This window comes from Spea bombifrons, chromosome 13 (genome assembly GCF_027358695.1).
Source record: "Spea bombifrons isolate aSpeBom1 chromosome 13, aSpeBom1.2.pri, whole genome shotgun sequence".
NCBI classification, from domain to species: Eukaryota; Metazoa; Chordata; class Amphibia; order Anura; family Pelobatidae; genus Spea; species Spea bombifrons.
In genome coordinates this window covers 24099341-24118724 of record NC_071099.1, presented here as the reverse complement: position 1 = coordinate 24118724, position 19384 = coordinate 24099341, and the positions used below count along the sequence as shown (strand labels likewise).

The 19384-nt window shown below is 46.2% G+C and overlaps 4 protein-coding genes and 1 long non-coding RNA gene across 6 annotated transcripts; 1 reads left to right on the top strand and 4 right to left on the bottom strand.

Moving 5' to 3' along the window:
- The first annotated feature begins 970 nt into the window (after nucleotides 1–970).
- On the top strand, nucleotides 971–3906 carry SYNGR2 (synaptogyrin 2). The gene is made up of 4 exons (XM_053453483.1): nucleotides 971–1119; nucleotides 2631–2865; nucleotides 2968–3107; nucleotides 3321–3906. Exons 1-4 carry the CDS (start codon nucleotides 1021–1023, stop codon nucleotides 3513–3515), a joined length of 669 nt encoding a protein of 222 aa, XP_053309458.1. The 5' UTR covers nucleotides 971–1020; the 3' UTR covers nucleotides 3516–3906.
- A 1252-nt stretch (nucleotides 3907–5158) lies between these two features.
- Nucleotides 5159–7831, bottom strand: TK1 (thymidine kinase 1). The gene is made up of 7 exons (XM_053453181.1): nucleotides 7697–7831; nucleotides 6607–6638; nucleotides 6404–6517; nucleotides 6150–6243; nucleotides 5982–6071; nucleotides 5755–5874; nucleotides 5159–5665 (listed from the first exon to the last, which is right to left on the bottom strand). Exons 1-7 carry the CDS (start codon nucleotides 7760–7762, stop codon nucleotides 5471–5473), a joined length of 711 nt encoding a protein of 236 aa, XP_053309156.1. The 5' UTR covers nucleotides 7763–7831; the 3' UTR covers nucleotides 5159–5470.
- A 1192-nt stretch (nucleotides 7832–9023) lies between these two features.
- LOC128472097 (uncharacterized) lies at nucleotides 9024–9645 on the bottom strand. Its single transcript, XR_008346147.1, has 2 exons — nucleotides 9616–9645; nucleotides 9024–9234 (listed from the first exon to the last, which is right to left on the bottom strand). It is a non-coding gene; the product is annotated as an uncharacterized LOC128472097 (long non-coding RNA).
- A 330-nt stretch (nucleotides 9646–9975) lies between these two features.
- LOC128470961 (uncharacterized) lies at nucleotides 9976–13307 on the bottom strand. The gene is made up of 8 exons (XM_053452807.1): nucleotides 13098–13307; nucleotides 12606–12713; nucleotides 12096–12203; nucleotides 11643–11753; nucleotides 11395–11502; nucleotides 11074–11184; nucleotides 10633–10905; nucleotides 9976–10172 (listed from the first exon to the last, which is right to left on the bottom strand). Exons 1-8 carry the CDS (start codon nucleotides 13135–13137, stop codon nucleotides 9976–9978), a joined length of 1056 nt encoding a protein of 351 aa, XP_053308782.1. The 5' UTR covers nucleotides 13138–13307.
- A 668-nt stretch (nucleotides 13308–13975) lies between these two features.
- Nucleotides 13976–19218, bottom strand: TMC8 (transmembrane channel like 8). Of its 2 annotated transcripts, none has more exons than XM_053453585.1 (15): nucleotides 19069–19218; nucleotides 18676–18818; nucleotides 17940–18086; nucleotides 17694–17773; nucleotides 17371–17510; nucleotides 16879–17026; nucleotides 16605–16775; nucleotides 16362–16513; nucleotides 16038–16158; nucleotides 15656–15753; nucleotides 15249–15432; nucleotides 14846–14976; nucleotides 14595–14753; nucleotides 14275–14353; nucleotides 13976–14168 (listed from the first exon to the last, which is right to left on the bottom strand). In XM_053453585.1, exons 1-15 carry the CDS (start codon nucleotides 19158–19160, stop codon nucleotides 14064–14066), a joined length of 1950 nt encoding a protein of 649 aa, XP_053309560.1. In that variant the 5' UTR covers nucleotides 19161–19218; the 3' UTR covers nucleotides 13976–14063. The 2 variants fall into 2 exon arrangements, with proteins under 2 accessions (XP_053309560.1, XP_053309561.1); XM_053453586.1 differs by having other exon boundaries at nucleotides 17694–17770.
- Between the last annotated feature and the right edge of the window lie 166 nt (nucleotides 19219–19384).

Genomic DNA, 19384 nt, shown 5'->3' with positions numbered 1-19384 from the left:
TAGACACATCTGGCGAGTCACGGCCTAGAAGAGTCACCACGGGCTATGAAAGGGTTAACCTCGGCTCAGGTAGGAAGTTCCCGGGTACGGTCACGCCATCTTTTATCCCCATCAAATATTTTAGGGCCCCCGAGAGGAAAAATCTTCCGGTCCCTGATGTTTAATTAAAACCTTGCCCCGGGCAACTTTCGGAAAGAACAAATTAAACATCATGAACATCCTCACAGTCTGTGTTCCCCGACGTGTCAATCAAACCCACCCGGTAACGGCTCCATACCTGGGAACTGCCCCGAGACTCTAGAAACATTAACCCTTCAATAGCCCATCCTAAATTCCATGCAGTGACTCACCAAATGGCTCCAATACCGGCCCTCATGGAAACCTTGACATGTCATTATTTAAAGGTACACCTAATGGAGTCACCTGGATTCAAGCAGAGATATCAGCTATAACATGCTAGATTGTATAACTATTTGTTAGTTATATTTTTGTTAAAATTGATACAAAGTTCTATATACAGACATTTACTTATACATCCCCATATAATATAATATAGTAAGTATAGTATGATACAATGCAGTTCCATTATATAATGCAATATGATATAATATGTATGATATAATGCAGTTCCCTTAAATAATATAATATGATGTAATCTAATGTAATATAATATGAAATAATATAATGTAATATAATATGATATAATATAATATGACATAAAATAATAGAATAATAATGCAATATAATATGATATAATAAAATATATGATTTGATATATGATATAATATGAAATAATAAAATAATATAATGTAATATAATATATGATATAATGTGATATGATATATAACGCAGCTCCCTGTCACCCGCCATAGGTTGAGGAGTTTCCCATTCAGCGCGCTTTATTTTCCAGACTAGGGTTTGACACGAGGGGTGGGGTCGTGCTTGGTGACGTCACTAGTAGGCGTCTCCTCTGGGTGCCACCAGGAAGTGGAGAGCAGGCCGGGCGAAGGGGGCAAAAGAATGGAGACCGGGGCATACGGGGCGGCTGGGGCCGGGGGCAGCTTTAATCTGAAGCAGTTCCTAATGCGGCCGGAGAGCATCCTGAGGGTCGCCTCTGCGGTAAGTGCCCTGAGCCCGACTGCCCCAGGTGGGGGTATTACCCCCTCTGTCCTGCCTAAAGACAGGGTGTTAGTCCTGAAATCGAGGCTGGCTCTCGTGTACTCTTAGCCGAGGGTGATGGGAGTTATGGTCTTGCCCTCTCTCGTCTAGGTAGTGCAGGGAGGGGGTAATATGCCCTCCTGTGTATTCCGGTTTTGCTGACTGTGCATGGAAATTTGCCCCACCTCACTAATACTCCTGCTTTGTTACCCAACCCTTCAGCTACCCTAATGGGGATCGGTAATTTGCCCCAGTGGGGGTAACATCGAGCACAGGAATATCATTACCATCGTATCTCTGTTGCCCAGGGATTAACCCCCCTCCCGTGCATTATAAATCCCCCTTCCCAGTATCATGTGCTTGGATTATACTGGGCCCAGTCACATGCCAAGGCTGTCACATGATTTCTGTGCAGGACACGTGGGGTCTGTTTACAGGCAACAGATTGGGGGCTTAACACTTTCATTGCTTGGCTGTTAAGGAACATGTCCCCCCCCCCGGGCAGAATCCCTAGCTTTACTGCCCCATGCCTGGATGAGGGGGAGGGGGGGCTGCAGATCCGGTTGCACTGGCCGGAGAAGGTGACGTGTTATTATCACGGTTGCTGCAGACACATATGTTTAAAGCAATATGAGGCCTGGTTCATGAAGGGGTTAACAGGATGAGGCGTGAGCAGTTCATTAACCTATTAGCTTTTACATGGATGAACACTGATCCCTAAAGCACCTGTTACACACGCAGCAAGCATATTATCACTATCCTTGATATATAGCGCCACCATACTCCGCGGCGCTGTACATAAATATATACACGTGTTGTCGGTACCAAACACGCGGATCTCTGCCAGAACGGAAGCGCCGAACCTGTCCGAGGCCGTGGCGATTCCCGGCAGCTCGTTCGGACAAAATCCTGTGCGGGTTAACCTGTCGGCGTCCGATAATCCTTTAACCCTCTGTGTGCCTAAAGGCTGAGGTGTAGACAAACCTGCGACAGGCATTATAGCTTCTAAAATATTCATGAAAAAAAGAAAATGACGGATATTGAAATGGATGTTTTCGGTTGTGCCGTATTAGACAACATCCTGTCGGTTGCTATGGCGACTGCACACCAAATGCTCTGCGGATGTTTTTCTTATGCGATCATATTGCACCGACCATTTTTTATTTTCTTTTGTGTCGTGCCGTTTGGCATTCAAAGGGTTATACATTTATACCAGTGAAGCCGGGATTATCTTTCCTTAGGCCTGTTTTCTGGCTGAGAGTCATGGGAGTGGGTATAGGTGTGACGTTGTCGGGGACAGGTAAAGGTGCTGCTTCCTGCAGCTTCTTCCTCTATCCATTACATGGAAACGTCACATGACCTGGTATCTGAGTTCTATTGGCTGATTTGTCTTTACACAACTAGTCGCTCCCTGCTGCGCAAATTATCTTATTAACCATTTTTTAACCCCAACACCCCCCTCCCCCCCGCAGATATTTGCCCTCATTGTCTTCGCCTGCATTCTGACCGATGGCTACCCGAGTGACACCGAAGGCCGAGTGTTCTGCATCTTCAATCACAACAGCGACGCCTGCCACTACGGGGTGGGCATCGGCACCATCGCCTTCCTGGGGTCGCTGCTGTTCCTGGGTCTCGATGCTTACTTCCCGACCATCAGCAACGTCGCCCAGCGCAGGCACATAGTGCTGGCGGACCTGGGCTTCTCCGGTGAGTGATCTGTCGGGAGCCCCGGTACCGGTGCAAACGGTCGCCATGGTGACTGCATCCCCCAGAATGTCTCACTTGACCCCTCTGTCTGTTTCCGTGCAGCTCTGTGGAGTTTCCTTTGGTTCGTGGGCTTCTGCTTTCTGGCCAATCAGTGGGCGAGCACCAACTTGTCCGATATCCACATCGGCCAGGATAACGCCCGCGCCGCCATCGCCTTCAGCTTCTTCTCCATCCTCTCCTGGGTGAGTCCGAAGAGGCCGATAAACCCCCCTCTGACTAGCCCCTAAAATCCAACAAACTTCATTGTTTCTTCATTGACAGTTACAATAAAAACGAAAAATATATATATATATTATAGTGTAAAATATCAATATTATAATTAGGGAATTAATGACACGTTGTACAGCGCTGTGGAATACGATGGCGCTATATAAAATTTATTTATTTATTTGCAGATCCCACTTGCTTTTATGGCCTATAAGAGATACAAGCTGGGAGTGGATGATTTCAACCCAAACTACGTGGACCCTTCGCTAGACACCACGTCTCCGTATCCTCCCTACCCCGACGCGGTCGGCGACAACTACCAGCGCCCGCCTTTCACCAACCAAGCAGACACGGGAGACGGGTACAAACCCCCTCTGTATTAAGCCATACGAGCGCGCGGGGAAACAGACTAGCCGATCACCCGTGTGATCCAGCCCGGGCGTCCGGCCGCGGCTCCCCGCTTCCTCTTATCCGCAGGAGACTGTCCCAATTGTCCTGCGCGGCCGCCACCTCTCGCCGGACGCAGCTTTTCCTAATGTTTTGTGCCAACTCCCTCTGCTGAAAGGCAGCCGATTGATTGCCAGGAGACTTTGCCGGTGTTGGGATTTCGTTACTATACCCGAGAACCATCATTTTTTTCTCTCAATGGGCATCTTTGGCAGTGGATTTTAGCTCCACCCATTCCCTGCCCTCTCACAGGCCACACCCACTCTATAGTGCTCCACGAGTTCACCGACGCGCTCTGTTGTCGGGTATATTCGTGACTCGCTCTGCGTATCAGGCGGTGGTTTCACGAGTAACGCCAGCTGTGCCTTCACTGGATATTTATGTGCCTTAGCGTGTGCCGCCGTCGCTCGCGGCATTAGTAAGCGGGAGACTCGTAGCTTTAACGCCCAGCGATACCTCCTATGATATAGCATGGTGTTATGATATAGCATGGCCGCTGCCGGGTGAGACAGGGGTATCGTATATAGATAAGATTTAACGCATTGCCTACGGGGCTGGGAACTACGATGCATTTTAGGGAGCTATTCGCAGCTTACAGGGCAGTCGCTGGCACCCAGTGGCTTTATGCATTATAAAGGGCTATACCTGGGAAGAAGGCCTGAACCGACCCTGTGTAATGCAAAATTCAGTTTTAATTAGTCTGATTTATGCATCACACAGGGCCTCGGAAGTGCCTTCCAGAGCCTGTCTTTTATAACGCATAGCGAAGCTCGAGCGGATACTTTAACGGCGTCCTCACGCACCAACACTGTTACTCGCGCTAACACGTGAATGGTTAAACAGTCCCGTCCACGCTTTCTATGTTCTTCCATGTATTATAACCACTGCCTTCTGCGCCGTCGCAGCTCGTCGCGTAATCGGGGAGGAGCGCACGGCTTCCTCTCGCGATGCCTTTCACGTTCTCAGCACAGGGTGCGCTTTATTTACACGGTAGGGCGATAGGGGGTAGATATCAGATTGGGCGGGTGCCGGGGTGTAATCACACAGAACACGTCCTGGGGGTTTGGTTGTTTTTGTTACGCGGGTTTTGAGTTTTAATAAAAGGTTTGTTCACGGAAAACGGCTCGTGCAATCTTTGCTGCGGCTTTTTATAGAGGATTAAAATCGCTCCCCGTAAATACAGAAATCACACACGACGCGGAGGATCACGCAGCGCCTTTATAGATGAGAGATGCCGGACCACCCACCAGACTGATTAGTAGTGGGAGCAGGGAGGGGGATCCCAGCCTCTCCGCTCTACGATTCGCCTCTGCGTTTCAGTAAACATTTCATTTCCGGTCCCATCCGCTGTCTATAGAGACATCCGGGCCGCACTCTCAGCGATGCGGTCTCGTATCGTTTCAGAGAGAAGCACGAAAAGTAAAAGCAGAGCTGTATCGTCACATGGCACGTCCAAGGAAGCAAAATCACACAAGCAGGAGACCTCTGAGACGGAGGCGCAGATGTTTATACAGCAGCCACAAGAAGCACCATTAACCCCCTTCAGTCCTGAGCGCTTTTCATAACCACAGGAACAAAATTCTTAGTTTTTGCCATATATTTCATGAATCCTCACAAATTATACAACATCTTGTACAGGAAGAGTAGGATTTTTTGTTTAAAAATATAAAAATACATTAAAAAGACCTATACAAAAAAACATCTTGCTGACCCTCACCCAGCGGAGACAGGCCGATGTCCGTAACAGGCCGAGCACTAAAACCGGCAGCGTCTGATTTCATTACACACCGCGGAAGCCCCGCTCCAATCGTTAAAAATACATTATACAGAAAGCACGAGCGTTAAAAGAAGCAGGTAAATAAATAAGGTGTAAATACATGGAGCCGGTAACCTATGACCTCTGGAGCAGGACGAAAGGCTTCCTCGGGGCGATGGATTTGGCCGGTTTTGGGTTCGTCGGACAGGGGGTTGTGTCCATGGCGCCGCGCACGGCTTGGTTCTCTTTCCCTCCAGCGGGTACCGGCGTCCGGAAAAAGCACTGCCTGCAAACCGAGTGATACATATCGGCTCCTCCGATCACCTCCACCTGCAGGGGTTCAGACGGGACAGAGTTTGCTCTCCGAAGCTGCGCACGTTTGAGTTTGTTTCTGCACGAAGTACCCCTGCGGGACCTACCTCTTTCTCTGCCCCCAATCTCTTGGTGTAGGAAGCCTCGCGGTAACACTCCATGCACACGGCGTTCAGCTTCACCACGCTCTCCGCCAGCGGCACCAAATTCAAGATGTCACCAAAAGCCTAGAAACGACCAAAAAAAAAAAAGAGATTAACGGCAGTCGGTCGTCTTCCGGAGCGGCGCAAGAGTAACCAACCACGGAGGGAACCCGGCACATCGCGGTGCCTACCTTTCTCTGGAACGTGCCATCAAGAGCCGCCACTATCACCGTTTTCCCCCGATTGGCCATTTCTTCACAGAAGTCCACGACGTCGGGGAACTGGAAGGAGACGGGATATTTAACACACGGAGACCGCGCGCGAGAAAGAAACCGCGTGCGTTAGAAGGGGGTACTTACAAACTGCCCCTCGTCGATCCCGATCACACTGCAGCTCAGCGCTTCGGGAACCACGTCTGCCAGGGTGCAGGCGGACACGGCAGCCATCGTGTTCCTGCGCGACCAAAGCACGGGCGTTAGAGAAGAAAATACAAATACGTAGGCACAAACTCGGCAGATGGGTGCCGGCGATAAGATCACCGCCCCCGCTTACCGCCACAAACCGGGGTGGAACCAAGAAGGGTGGCGGGGGAGCCGCGTGCAGCATAACTCACCGGTCGTGGGTGGCCAGATGCTCTTTGCTGTAACGCGTATCTTTGGCGTATTTTATCACGAGGCATTTGTACTGCGCGATCTGAAAGCGCCTGACCCTCCGCATCAGCTCAGTGCTGCAAGAGAAAGAAGCGGGGAGATTACCGGGTGCGGGGACCGGGGCGCCGGCCGGTACTCGCCGTAAACGCTGGGATGTTCCTCTTACCTTTTGCCGGAAAACATCGGGCCGAATATCACCTGCAAGACAAAAAGTTTCCAATCAATCCAGAACCAATCTGGAGACCTTAACGCGCTCCGGCAAGATGAATAGCGTTTATTATTACCGGTATTTTGTTAGAATTGCAGGGCTTTAGGAAGGGATACATTATAACCGAAACATTGTGTTTGTTTTTCAAACATTGCATCCGCTTAGTATCTAAACGTTAAAGGGTTACAATGTATCGCTCTGAAGGGGACGTGTTAGAGATGCTGTTCCACTTAGATAAAACATTAATAGTGAAGATGCTTTTTTCCCGTTTCTATGGCAACGACCTGCTTTCTCTGGTGGGGGGGTCTGGCGGGACAAACAAAAAAAGACCTGAAGTACCCCCCCCTGCATCCACTAGATGGCAGCACATTCACTACAAACAATGCCGACACCCGAACAACGGCCCGAAACGGATTTGGCGGACTTTTTATTCGTTCTGTGGGCGGCGGAAGCGCAATAATCCGGTGCTAATAAAAAATATGTCCGCGCATAAACCATTAATCCAAGACCGGGAGCTGGTATGGTCACGGCCGACGGACCCAGCAGTAAAATCATCGTTAACCCTTTACGATAAAAATATACCAGGTTTGCGTTATAGTCCAGGCTAAAGGAGTAGTACAGTAGTAGGAAACACACAATGACTGGAGGCAGTGAGCCCCGTTAACCCCAAGCAGGGTATAATTTGGAGCCCATTAACCCCCCCCCCGTGCCCTCAGCCAGGGTACCCTGTACAGCCCCCTTACCCTCAGCCAGGGTAGGATTTGGAGCCCGCTCCCTGGGCAGCCCATTTGCCCCCGTGCCCTCAGCCAGGGTATAATTCGGAGCCCATTTGCCCCCCGTGCCCTCAGCCAGGGTATAATTCGGAGCCCATTTCCCCCCCCGTGCCCTCAGCCAGGGTATAATTCGGAGCCCATTTGCCCCCCGTGCCCTCAGCCAGGGTATAATTCGGAGCCCATTTCCCCCCCCCGTGCCCTCAGCCAGGGTATAATTCGGAGCCCATTTCCCCCCCGTGCCCTCAGCCAGGGTATAATGTGGAGCCGCCTCTTACCTGGATCTGCCCCCGAATCTTGCTGGGGGAGCCGGGGGTAATATTGGGGACGGCAAGGCAGTTCATGATGGAAAAACGAGCAACACAACTAGCGGGAAACCGAATGCCTCAAAGAACAGACCCGATTCATCGCGCCAATCCCAGCCAATCAGCGGACGGATACGCCCACCACTCCACGTGCCACCATTGACAGCTGGCCGATTGACAGGAGGTGCTGCAGCGCTGGAGTTTTAACCCTTAATAGGAAGAGTTTAGAGCTCATCTCTCCTTCCTCCTTTTTTGTTGTAAGATGGGGCATCCCCACTCTCCACTATGTGGGTATACCTCCTAAATGTCCCTGCTTCTATAGCCAGTCCCTCTTTGACACCAAAATCCATCTTTTCTTAACCGATGCCTCTTTTCTAGGAGCTCAGAATTAAATTAAATGCAGTGATGTCATTAACATGTTTTCCTTTTCTCTGGTATATAGCCCCCAATACCTCTGAAAAGGGGTTCAGCCTCCGTTGTAACGACAATTATTAAAGAAGAATCACTGGTAATACGTTTGTTTTGGGTCATTCAATATATTTTATTATTTATTACAGATATTAATGATTACAGGATACGCACAAAATTTTAATAGCAGGTATGTAGGTGTATTGGAGGCTCCGCTATACATCGGGGGTCTGGAATGTTATGAAAAGGGGGTCTTAAGGGGATCTGTCACATCACAGCTAAATGTATTTATTACAATTACCCATATTAAGTGGGGTATCATGGCCTAGGCAGACTATGGTGGCAGATACGGGGGGGTGGCAGATACGGGGAGTCAGTCGCCCTCTTGGGGGATCAGGGTCCCTGTAGCATCACTGCTCAATGGGTTAAAAGGGAGACACCTGATCTCCATACCTGGGAACTCTCAGGGTCTGACCCGGGGTCTCAAGGTTTCCATGACGACCGGTATTAGAGCCATTTGATTAACACATTTACTGAGTCAGTACATGGAATCCACAGAATGGACTTTTAAAGGGTTAAAATCTCACGACTGTTAAGAGCGTTCCCAGGTATGCAGATCTCCCCGACCGCCCATTAACGCTATGAAGACCTGCGTCTGATCGGCGCGGCCTCCATACTCTACTCCCGCCGGGCGGTACGTGTCTTTTAAAGGCGGAGCGACCGGATATGATGTCATATCTCAACGCTCACCAATAACAAATTGGTATTCTGTCCTCAAATTCTCTGTCCTCCATACACCGCCCCCAGGTTATGCGGGTTTATTTAGTGTTGGGGGTTATAAAATGTCGGATTTAGTAAAAGTGACAGATTCTCTTTAAATGACCAAAAACAAAACACAGAAGGGAAATCCAGTCTCTACAGACTCACAAAACTAATATAAACGATCAAAGGGGGTAGAAACAAAGCCAAGGCCACGGTTCTGTACGCATCATTGAGCGTGTTCTTGATGATGTCACACGTGGTCACGAAGGCGTCATGCAGTTTGCCTACGATCTTACGTAAAATGGCAGCTTACTGATTTCCAAGAGGAAGTCCTGTTTATTCTGGTGGAAAGAATGAAATAATAATAATTATTGTTAATAATAAATAATAATAAACAATGACCATAATAATAACAATAATGATAATAGAAAAATAATAATCCATAGGAATTATAAGCAATAAATAATAATAATAATAATAATAATATATAATAATACATAATTATAATTATTATTAATACATAATAAATAAATAATATTTGGCTTGATCAATGTTAAATTCAGCTGCAACTTTTTATTTCACGGGGTATAAATTCCGTTTTCTTGGCCCAAAGAACATCATTTTAAGGTAGACGTAACAGCTTTCGATTCAGATGATACATTGTTGCCCGCTTTTCCCCCCCATTTATATAACGCTATGATTTGGATGCTACAAACACTCACCAGAATGAGAGAAGAGGATCACGGTTCTTCTCTGGAGCCCCGTGTGTGATCTAGAGAAAGGGAATTACGAAATAATGAAAATATGTACAAAACCAATTTAGAACAATCACCATGGAAACCAATAGGATGTTACGGCAGATCTCCACCAGTAATGGTCTTTATAAATATGAGAGATCTTTGTATCTCAACAGGAACCCCCAGTTCTCCTAACGGTTTTAGAAGCCACCAAGATCCTGGGAAACCCGAAACTCAATGGTCTTCTCACCAAGTTGTTACAAAAGTAGCAAGGAGTGGCTGGTTGTGGGTCTTTCCAGGTTCTAGAATGGAACTCGAAGCAAGGAGCCGCATTTTTTTTTTTGACTACTCACAGAAATGATTCACGATGATAAACATCCCCAGGACCATGAGAATTATGGGTCCGCAGACGCTCAGCAGAATGGTGTTAAGATGTTGCACTTGAGGCTTGACTGAGGTTAGGATATGATTCAGAGCGATAATGTGCTTCGGCCCTTCATTATCCTCCGTCCTGTCTTTCTCGCTGGGCATGGTGCTCTCCGCTGGATAAAAAGTGGAAAAAAGTGTAAAATCACCCATAACCATATTCGGTCCATGATCGCCCTTCAGAATGCAGCTAGACTGGGAGCCATCTTTACTGGGGAAAAAGCCAGTCCTTACTATGGAGAGCCTGGCTGTCATCACATGTTCTGGCCATGGAGGGACAGATGGACTCCCCAGTACCATTTGGCACAGATTATACTACCATGGTGGTCACAACGACCTTAACGTCTCACCAACGTGACTCCTAAAGACCATAGCCAGGCCAGGGCTGATCATCTGGCCCACCGGGCAAATGAATGGTGAGGAGCTTTATCATCCCCAGACCGGCCCTGGCTGTAGCCTTCTTTCTTATGGGAAGTCAACCCCTGGGCAAATTTGTGGGCCGATAGCCACGTATAAAGATATCCATCCTACCTAAACTTATTTAATATTAAGTTCGCAGAGCGCTTGTCTTCTCACCTTCCTCAGGAGAGCTCCTTACTGTTAATTCGTCGCTGTGTTTGACATCGGCGCCGCTTTCCGCCGTGCACTTATGTACGGCCGTATCCACGGGAACCATTTTTATAATGAAGTTGGCCGGTTCCCTGGTGTGAACCGTCACATTTTTCAACAGGAGACCATTCTGGAAGATGGAATAATGGATCGGGAGTACTCCAGACTTGGAAAAGCAGCTTATTTGGAGCGCTTTATTGTGCAACGACTTCAGTGTTATATTTGGTTTAGAGAGGGCATCTGCGGAAAGGAAGCAATCCATTCAATCCCATCAATCATATAATAAAGAATCTTTCCATCCCAGAGTTAGTTCTCTAAGCTGGTTAGCACCGTCTAAGCGATGATAAAATAGTCATAGACTGGCATATGTGCTCAGATCTTCAGACCGTGGTCGATGCGAGGACTTACCTTGATTTGAAGAGAGGGCTTTTTGTGGTTTGGTGGTCGGGTGGGTACTGGAGAAGTGAGTCTGTTCTAATGTATTATGAGTTACACGTTCCACAACAGGGTGCGTAGGATCTACATGAACACAAAGCAAATTCACAGAGACACTTATATCCTAAGACCTAAAAAAACTGTTGATGGGATAGGCATATGGCTACTGAATCTAAGACGAGACCAACGACTGATTAAGGTTGGAGTCTTTACAGCAGGAGAAACGGGGGACTAGACGGGGGCCGAATGGGAACGATCAGCCGGCAGGTTCTAGGCGTCTATGTAAGGATTTACCTTGATTTGAAGAGAGGGCTTGTTGTGGTTTGGTTACCGGTAGGGTGTTGGAGACGTGAGTCCCTCCTAATACATTGTGAGTTACTTGCACACCAGGGTGAGTAGTATCTATAAACAAATTGTAGTGGAGGGTTCATTAGGAACCCATCGATATCATGTGTCTTCAGTCTGATACCCCAAGTCCTGGTATAGCCAGTAGGTTCTCTTTATAGAGGGTCTTTTGTACAACTTTGTATGTAAGGATTTACCTTGATGTTTAGAGAGGGCTAGTTGAGGTGTGGTGACCGGATGGGTGTTGGAGATGTGAGTCCCTCCTAATATATTGTGGGTTACATCTGGCACACCAGGGTGAGTGGTATCTATAAACACAATGGATTGAAGCAGAGGGTTGATTAGGAACCCATCGATATCATGTTTCTTAAGTCTGATTCCCCAAGTCCACCTATGTTCTACAAACTACCGTGGATGTATTAAAAATGAGAGGTTGGTGGGTAAGTGGAACAGCCACCCAGCAGAAGGTTATGGATAATACAACAAAGGGATTTAAACACGCATGGGATGGACATACGGCTCCTGAATCTAAGACGAGACCAACGACTGATTAAGGTTGGAGTCTTTACAGCAGGAGAAACGGGGGACTAGACGGGGGCCGGATGGGAACGATCAGCCGGCAGGTTCTGGGCGTCTATGTAAGGATTTACCTTGATTTGAAGAGAGGGCTTGTTGTGGTTTGGTTACCGGTTGGGTGTTGGAGACGTGAGTCCCTCCTAATACATTGTGGGTTACTTGCACACCAGGGTGAGTAGTATCTATAAACACAACAAATTGTAGTGGAGGGTTCATTAGGAACCCATCGATATCATGTGTCTTCAGTCTGATACCCCAAGTCCTGGTATGGCCAGCAGGGTCTCTTTATAGAGGGGCTTTTGTACAACTTTGTATGTAAGGATTTACCTTGATGTTTAGAGAGGGCTAGTTGAGGTGTGGTGACCGGATGGGTGTTGGAGATGTGAGTCCCTCCTAATATATTGTGGGTTACATCTGGCACACCAGGGTGAGTGGTATCTATATAAACACAAGGATTGAAGCAGAGGGTTCATTAGGAACCCATCGATATCATGTGTCTTCAGTCTGATACCCCAAGTCCTGGTATAGCCAGTAGGGTCTCTTTATAGAGGGTCTTTTGTACAACTTTGTATGTGAGGACTTACCTTGATGTTTAGAGACGGCTAGTTGAGGTGTGGTGACCGGATGGGTGTTGGAGATCGGAGTCATTTGTGAGGCATCAGGAGTTACTCCTTCCACAGCATGGTACGTATCTATATAACACAATGAATGAATCTTGTTATAGATGGAGGGGGGTTGGCTCAAGGCTTACTCTTCCACTTTAGCAGAATCTCACAGATCCCGGAGATGGGATGAGTTGACAGGAGAGAAGGTCAGTACAGCAAACCAACGCAAACAGATGAGCAAACACCATTCAACAGAACACAAAACATACGTGTGCTGACATCTTAACGTGTTTTAACTCAACTGTCAATCTAACCCAATGGAACGTATATGATATATTATGGCATGCACCGACCATCCCATTCCTGATTGGCTGACTTATAATTAAAAGTATCGTTAATAACCCCCGAACCTTTTGATAAAGGGTTTAGACTAAATATCCAGAAAAGAACGGAGAAGCCATAGAATCTCACCGAGGCTGAGAGCGCATAGTAGTATGAAGTATCCTCTCATGGCTGCGTAGGGGGATCTCTGCTCTGGTCACTGAATGCGTGTTCCCATGTACTGAAGCGTGTAGATCATATTAGTAATAATAAAGACCTCAGCACTGCCTTAGCTGCCTCGTTTATCTGGAGGTAACAGATAAGGAACGTCTTACTATCTGCCCCAAACTTCCCTCCAGCCTACAAGGCTGTGCTGCTGACATGTAGTTAGTTATACAGAATATAAAAAAACAATGTATTTACTACTTTACCAGCGAAATGTTCGAAAATGGTAAAAAAAGAGGTCAAACAAACAAACAATGAGCGATCTAAGGCAGATTTTCACTCTGCCACAGCAGAAGCTCATCACTGACTGTGTGGTAGAGCCAGAGCTGTGGGTACTTTTGTTTGCTGTTGTTTTGATATCTGTTTACGTCTGTTGTGTGTTGGAAGCCCCCCGAGGCTCCATGATTCTCTTGACGTGTTATACACAGATCTCAAACTCTTTCAGCGGTACAGTATAGTCCTCTTAGAGACATTCACTTTCAATCCATGTATTCCTATATCTCTATAGACAGTCTGGTTGCATATGTTGTATGTACGTAGTGCCAATGGGTGGTTTATAGAACATATGATGGTATAAGAGACCCTTTAGTGCAGTAAGCATACAGTATACTGGTCGAAGACCAGTAATTTTAGGTGTTCCATTGTGGGCATACTGGAAGTGCCCATGCTTAATCAAAACACAGTCACCGGCCACCATTCTAACAAAGTCATCCTAAGAATCTTCCAAACATTTACCCTTTAATGGGCTATCAAGAAGCTGCTATGTCTCCGTTGACCAAAAAGGTCTAATGAAGAGATTTAACAGAACAAGGTATCCTTTATTTAGTAACCAGCGTTCAAGCAGGAACCCAATAACACATGGAGGAAACATATGTGGATATTGAATACGCATCAGTTGAGCCCACGGTGGTCTTCTGCGTGGTTGTCCAACTCCTGTTGGCCGAGGATGTCCTCCTCCCTCAATTTTCTAACCAGAAACTCTTTGTCTTGTATTTGCTACACAACACAAAAAAAAGAAAATCACATAGCTGGAGATAATGATCCAGTAGATTAAATACCCCGCTGCCCTATCAAAGTCTCCCATTGCCCCACTGGAACTTACGTGAGCCAAATGAACCTTCAGGTCTTCGATGATCTCTTCATGCTGCCGTACACGGGAGACGTACGAGGTGAGCGTTATACTACAAGAGAGGAAAACCCACTTAGAAATTCTAACCTCCCTACGGACACCTTTGGGTACCCTACATACCCAAAAAGAGACATACTCGTTACACCACTTAATTACTAACCCAAGTCTGATGTCATGAGGTGAAGATGAGCGCGGATAAGATAAAGGGGCCATTACAGAAAGAGAATAAGACATAGATATGTTTTTGAGGAGTTCTACTATGGCAAAGTCTTCTGCATTAATGACCTGATTACCTGAGGATGATCAGTAAAGATTTTGGGAGAAGATCTGATGATAGGTGGCTCAGCGTTGTGATGGCCATAGGCGGCAGTATCGACATCGTGCTGTTGTGGACAACCTCCCACGCGGTGCTGTGGTCGGTGAAGAGGCCACAGGATCGAGACGGACGGACGCTGCCAAAGAATCCAGTTTAAGTGACAGATTCTTGAGGTTTCACGCAGTTTACAAACCATTTATTTGTTGTGCCCGCCGTACCCCTCCTCACCTTGTCACCATATAGATCAAGGGTAGAAAAGTGGTCAGAAGTCCCAGAAACAGCACGAAATAAAACAGGATCCGGGAGGTGGATTCACGGAAGAATTTATGGGAAGGATCACACAATCGGTAGAGCGAGAACTGTGAGAAAACAGGACCAAATTATTAACCATGGAACCATGTGTCCAAGAACATAGTAGAAACGGCCCCTAAACAGGGTTGCCGATGAGCTTGAAGGGACAGTATAGCAAAATAGTAAACTAACAATGGAAAATCCCTTTCCTACATCATTTTCTACAATTGTTATGGTATTATTCCCAGGATTTCACATCTCCAGCCTCCTTTTATTTATTGATGTCCACCCTTCAGCTATGCGTTCCCTAATACCCAAAGATGCCAACAGTATCTCCGACCTTTTTGATATAGAAGGTGATGAAGAGGAAGACAATGTTCAACAAAGGAAGGAGTGGGGCATAGAAGAGACCTCCCCACATCAGGGTCTGTCCGTAGACAGTGTCCAGCACGTTCTGGGGAAGCTGAAACTTCTCCTTGCCCAGCCAAAGGACCACACGCCATTTCAACCTGGTTACCAAAATCCTGGTGAAGACAAGAGTAGCCATGTGGAGGTTTAACCGAGAACATGCGTAGAGAGTCAAGGTTCCTGGCCTTTCATTAGCAAATGTGCCATGTTATCAAAATTCATTTTATACAGATAGAAAAGGCCCCTGATGTTCCAATTGCTGAACCCATGAAAGCATCTGGTTATCCCCCCCCCCGACCCAATGTGGTCCCATATAAGATGAGCGACCAGTGTCCTTACCTTCGTGGCATTTGCAGTAGAAGGAAGTCCACAAGCACATTCAAGAAATGAAATACGGAAAGTTTATAGAACTCTTGTCCCACCGACGTCTCCCAGCACTAGGAGGCAAATAAAGGAATATTAGACTCCTCTATGTGAATCGACGAAGGGATAGGAATGGGTGGAAGACACGATAATCGGTCTGCAGCCACAAGTGGGAAACGTGTCCACCCATAACTAATTATCTGCGAGTTGGGGTCTAAAAAACCTTAAATTTAAAATTTAAGTACGTAAATAATGTTATGATAACCTAGAGGCAGACCACGTATACCATAACCAGTCAAAATGTTACCCCCCCACCCCCCTACAGACACAGGAGATTCAAAAGCAAATTGTTTGTCACCTGGAAGTTTGTATTGTAGCCGCATGCCTCGCAAGATGACTCTGAGCTCCCGAGACAAAGGATGTTCTGGGCCAAGGAAAAGAAGAATATGGCCAGTGTCCCCAGTCTGAGGAAGACGCACCTAAAGGCAGAAGAATAAATGACTGGGTAATCAAGTAGGGCAAAATAAAATAACATGGGGTTCGTGTGACCTGATGGGTTTCATGGCACATGGAAAGATTCATAAATAGAACTTAGATAGGGAGTGGAAAGCAAATCATCAGGCTTCTTGCTTCAGAAAACAGTCCCTTTTCAAAGACTGGTGCAGTAGACCCCATTTCTTACCTTATCAGGGTCAGGGTAATCTCTGCACTGGGTGAGTGACCCTCGAACTTCACTAGTAACATAAAGATGGGCGGCAGGATAAGAAGGACCAAGGTGATGACAATAGGGACAAGGTATTGAATTATTAATCCGAGAGCAGGAGCCACTTCTTTCTGAAGGATAAATCATGAGGTGTAGGTCATTAGTCATAGTAGGCCAGACCATCGTTTAAGTCAAGGCCTGGGGGTTTTGGGGTCCTACTACCTCCTGATAGTCTTGTGATATCCCAGTTGCCAGATGAATGGAGTAAAACGCACCACCCAGTAGCGCTAAGATCATAAAGTTAATCAGCACACGTGCGACAATGACACGGACTCTTGTACAAAGAGTTTGTCCCTCCATGTCCAATATCCAGAGCTCCTCTGCCAGGTGAGACTAAGGGTAGGAAACACAGTTAGACACCAAAGACACAAAGATGCAAACCAGAAGTGACAACAAAGCTCCTTCAATGCACGCCTCCTCAAACCCCTATGCAGACCTTGATGTCGTTGCTCAGGCTCTGCTGTTTCAGGGTGGACATCTCTTCTTCTCTGGCACAAAAGTCCCATCCTGAAAACACTTTTGCGCTGATACGGGTCGTGTAATCTCGGGTCCTCACCCTCCTCTTCGTAATTCCCTGCACGGTCCTGAAAGAGCTCAGAGTTAGATTTGTGGTTGAACCGCGAGCAAAGAAAATTCTGTGGGTAGAACATGCACATTGTCCACCACTGGCACACTCGAGTTGGACCCAGAGGTCAGTCGAGATGCCTCCCTTGTGTAAGTGAAGGCATCTAGACTGGCCGTTGGGTCACTCTCAAAAAAGGAATAAATAGATCTAAAAAAAATGTGTAAAGAAGCAACCCAATATTAGTTTATTTTGCTTTTATATGGAAGCATTTAAGCTCCTTTAAAGGTTCAAGATTAGACTTTCAATATGGATGGAAACAAAGGTGGCTCTGGGCAAAAGCGCCCACTTTTAGCGGGATCTTACCAGCGTAAAAGACAAACGCCGCAGGCCAGCAGATAGATGAGAGGGAGGAGAACGTACACCAGGCGGATATTAAACAAAGACCCATCTGCCGTTCTGTTGGTGTAATGCCCGTAGAATAGCAATGAGTTCTTTAGTACACCCTGCGATAGATGGAGAACTTAATGAGTGACACTTACCGATGCGTGAGTGCGGTTATTCTATGTATATTAGTTTTTTTTATCATTTTATGATCATTTGGGTGGACAGGTGTCTCTCTCTTGGAAAAGAAATCATTAAGCAGAAAAGAGATAGAAATAGGGAAATACAAAAGGACGAGGACTCACTTCTCCTGTAAAAATATCAAATAAGGTGCCCTCCGGTGATGTTTTGTGAGTAGAGAGAGAGTTTTCACAGGGTCCATCTACTAAACAGGACAGAAAATGTTTATTTACTGTTTTTTTGTTTGTAAGAATCTCATTGGACACTTACATGTAGGCATCCATTTTGTCTCTACAAGCCCCTGCCCCCTGTAATCAGCTTTGGTAGGAACCTGTCCCATATATTCAAGTGATGCTCTGTATTAAGCTTACCCGAGGTTGAGTGGTTGACTCCGGTTTCGGTGAAGGAGAGGGTTGGGATAACGAGAAACCCGCAATTAAAAATAAGGGACGCGAAGTTCAAAAGGATCAAGGAACGCAGGAACGAGAAATAGGAGCAGATGCCGGAGCCGAACCTCCCTGCGGAGCATGATGGGAAAAGAAATGTCATAGGTTTCCCACCACTTCCCCCAAAGGGAAAAAAGTTTTTTTTATGAAATATAAATAAAAATGACAAATAAAAAATAAATAAATAAATAAACAATACAATGAGCTCTGTGATGTCATTGTGACATCACTTGGAAACATAAGATGCATGAGCCATCCATAAAGGGATCTCTTTCCATATTTTTTATTTATTTTATTTCTCATTTTTTTATATTTAATAAAAAAAAAACACCTTTTTTTAAAAAAATTTAAACTTTGAAAAAAATAATAATAATGCCCTTGCATTCCATTGCACTAGCACTACATATAACAGTTATAACCCCTGGAGCCTAGAAGCATTAAAAATATAAAAATATTAAAGTATTTTACATACTAGCATTCATAATTATTATTTTTTTCGGGGGAAAAAACACAAAAAAGGGGAATCTAAATCCACATATGGATAAAAAATGGCAAAAAAATGTATGGTACTTATGGCACCACAAAGCCTTGGTAAATAGAGAGTGGTAGCATGGCAAAGTGTGGGGTCGTGGAGTGGCGTATTGAGTGGAGTGGCTCTTACCACTTATCTCGATCAGCGTTCTCTCCCACAGTTTGCAAGCCGTCAGGATTTGGAGTCCTTTGTCCCTCGCGGGTCTGAGATTCACGCGTCGTCCAAACGATCCCCAAGAAGTCCTGCCGGGGTTCTTAATCTGCATCCCTTCCCTGTAACAGATCGATCACTCAATCACAATTTGGGGTTGCCATATCAACAAAAGAAGGGGTGCAGTCCTTTTTGTTAGTTGCTATGGTGATAAGAATATTTTCACTTTATGAAAAAACACCCAAATTGTATCATGACATCATCGAATGAGGTTGTTGGGTATTTATTACGGTGTACACAACATAAAATCTGGATTTAATTTGGGAGGAGAACGGCATTGGATGGAACAGGCGCTCTACTGGATCCCGTCACCTCAGTCTCCGCTTCTCCTGCATTGATAGCGGATGGTGCCGGAGGTCGTCGTGTTTGGCCTTTGATCTCCATCTTTGCAGAGTTCCCCTCATTCTGCTGGACGCATTCCTACAACTACCAGGAAGGTATTTTTATTGACAAGAGTCCAAAACCAGGTATCTCCTCTGCTTCTGAGGAACAAGTCCCGTAATGGCCTTCTGAAAGACATATGCAAAAAAAAAGAAGAAGAAGAATTCATTGATAAAGCGTTAAAGTAATTTTCAAGAAGCTTGGTTGCCTCCCTAATATATTATTGTTATTAGCTACTTTTCTTCCG

Excerpts from the sequence above, each read along its gene's own strand:
- TMC8 (XM_053453585.1), bottom strand. The coding sequence starts at position 19,160 with ATGAGGGGAACTCTGCAAAGATGGAGATCAAAGGCCAAACACGACGAC. Across the intron at positions 15,754-16,037 it reads GCTACAATACAAACTTCCAG|TGCTGGGAGACGTCGGTGGG; the intron begins GTGACAAACAAT and ends TTTGCCTCCTAG. Across the intron at positions 14,169-14,274 it reads TGAAGGTTCATTTGGCTCAC|CAAATACAAGACAAAGAGTT; the intron begins GTAAGTTCCAGT and ends TGTGTTGTGTAG.
- TK1 (XM_053453181.1), bottom strand. The coding sequence starts at position 7,762 with ATGAACTGCCTTGCCGTCCCCAATATTACCCCCGGCTCCCCCAGCAAG. Across the intron at positions 6,639-7,696 it reads AGATTCGGGGGCAGATCCAG|GTGATATTCGGCCCGATGTT; the intron begins GTAAGAGGCGGC and ends TTTGTCTTGCAG. Across the intron at positions 6,518-6,606 it reads CCGATGTTTTCCGGCAAAAG|CACTGAGCTGATGCGGAGGG; the intron begins GTAAGAGGAACA and ends TTTCTCTTGCAG.
- SYNGR2 (XM_053453483.1), top strand. The coding sequence starts at position 1,021 with ATGGAGACCGGGGCATACGGGGCGGCTGGGGCCGGGGGCAGCTTTAAT. Across the intron at positions 1,120-2,630 it reads TCCTGAGGGTCGCCTCTGCG|ATATTTGCCCTCATTGTCTT; the intron begins GTAAGTGCCCTG and ends TCCCCCCCGCAG. Across the intron at positions 2,866-2,967 it reads GGCGGACCTGGGCTTCTCCG|CTCTGTGGAGTTTCCTTTGG; the intron begins GTGAGTGATCTG and ends GTTTCCGTGCAG.
- LOC128470961 (XM_053452807.1), bottom strand. The coding sequence starts at position 13,137 with ATGAGAGGATACTTCATACTACTATGCGCTCTCAGCCTCG. Across the intron at positions 12,204-12,605 it reads AGCCGTCTCTAAACATCAAG|ATACTACTCACCCTGGTGTG; the intron begins GTAAGTCCTCAC and ends TTGTGTTTATAG. Across the intron at positions 11,754-12,095 it reads AGCCCTCTCTTCAAATCAAG|ATACCACTCACCCTGGTGTG; the intron begins GTAAATCCTTAC and ends TTGTGTTTATAG.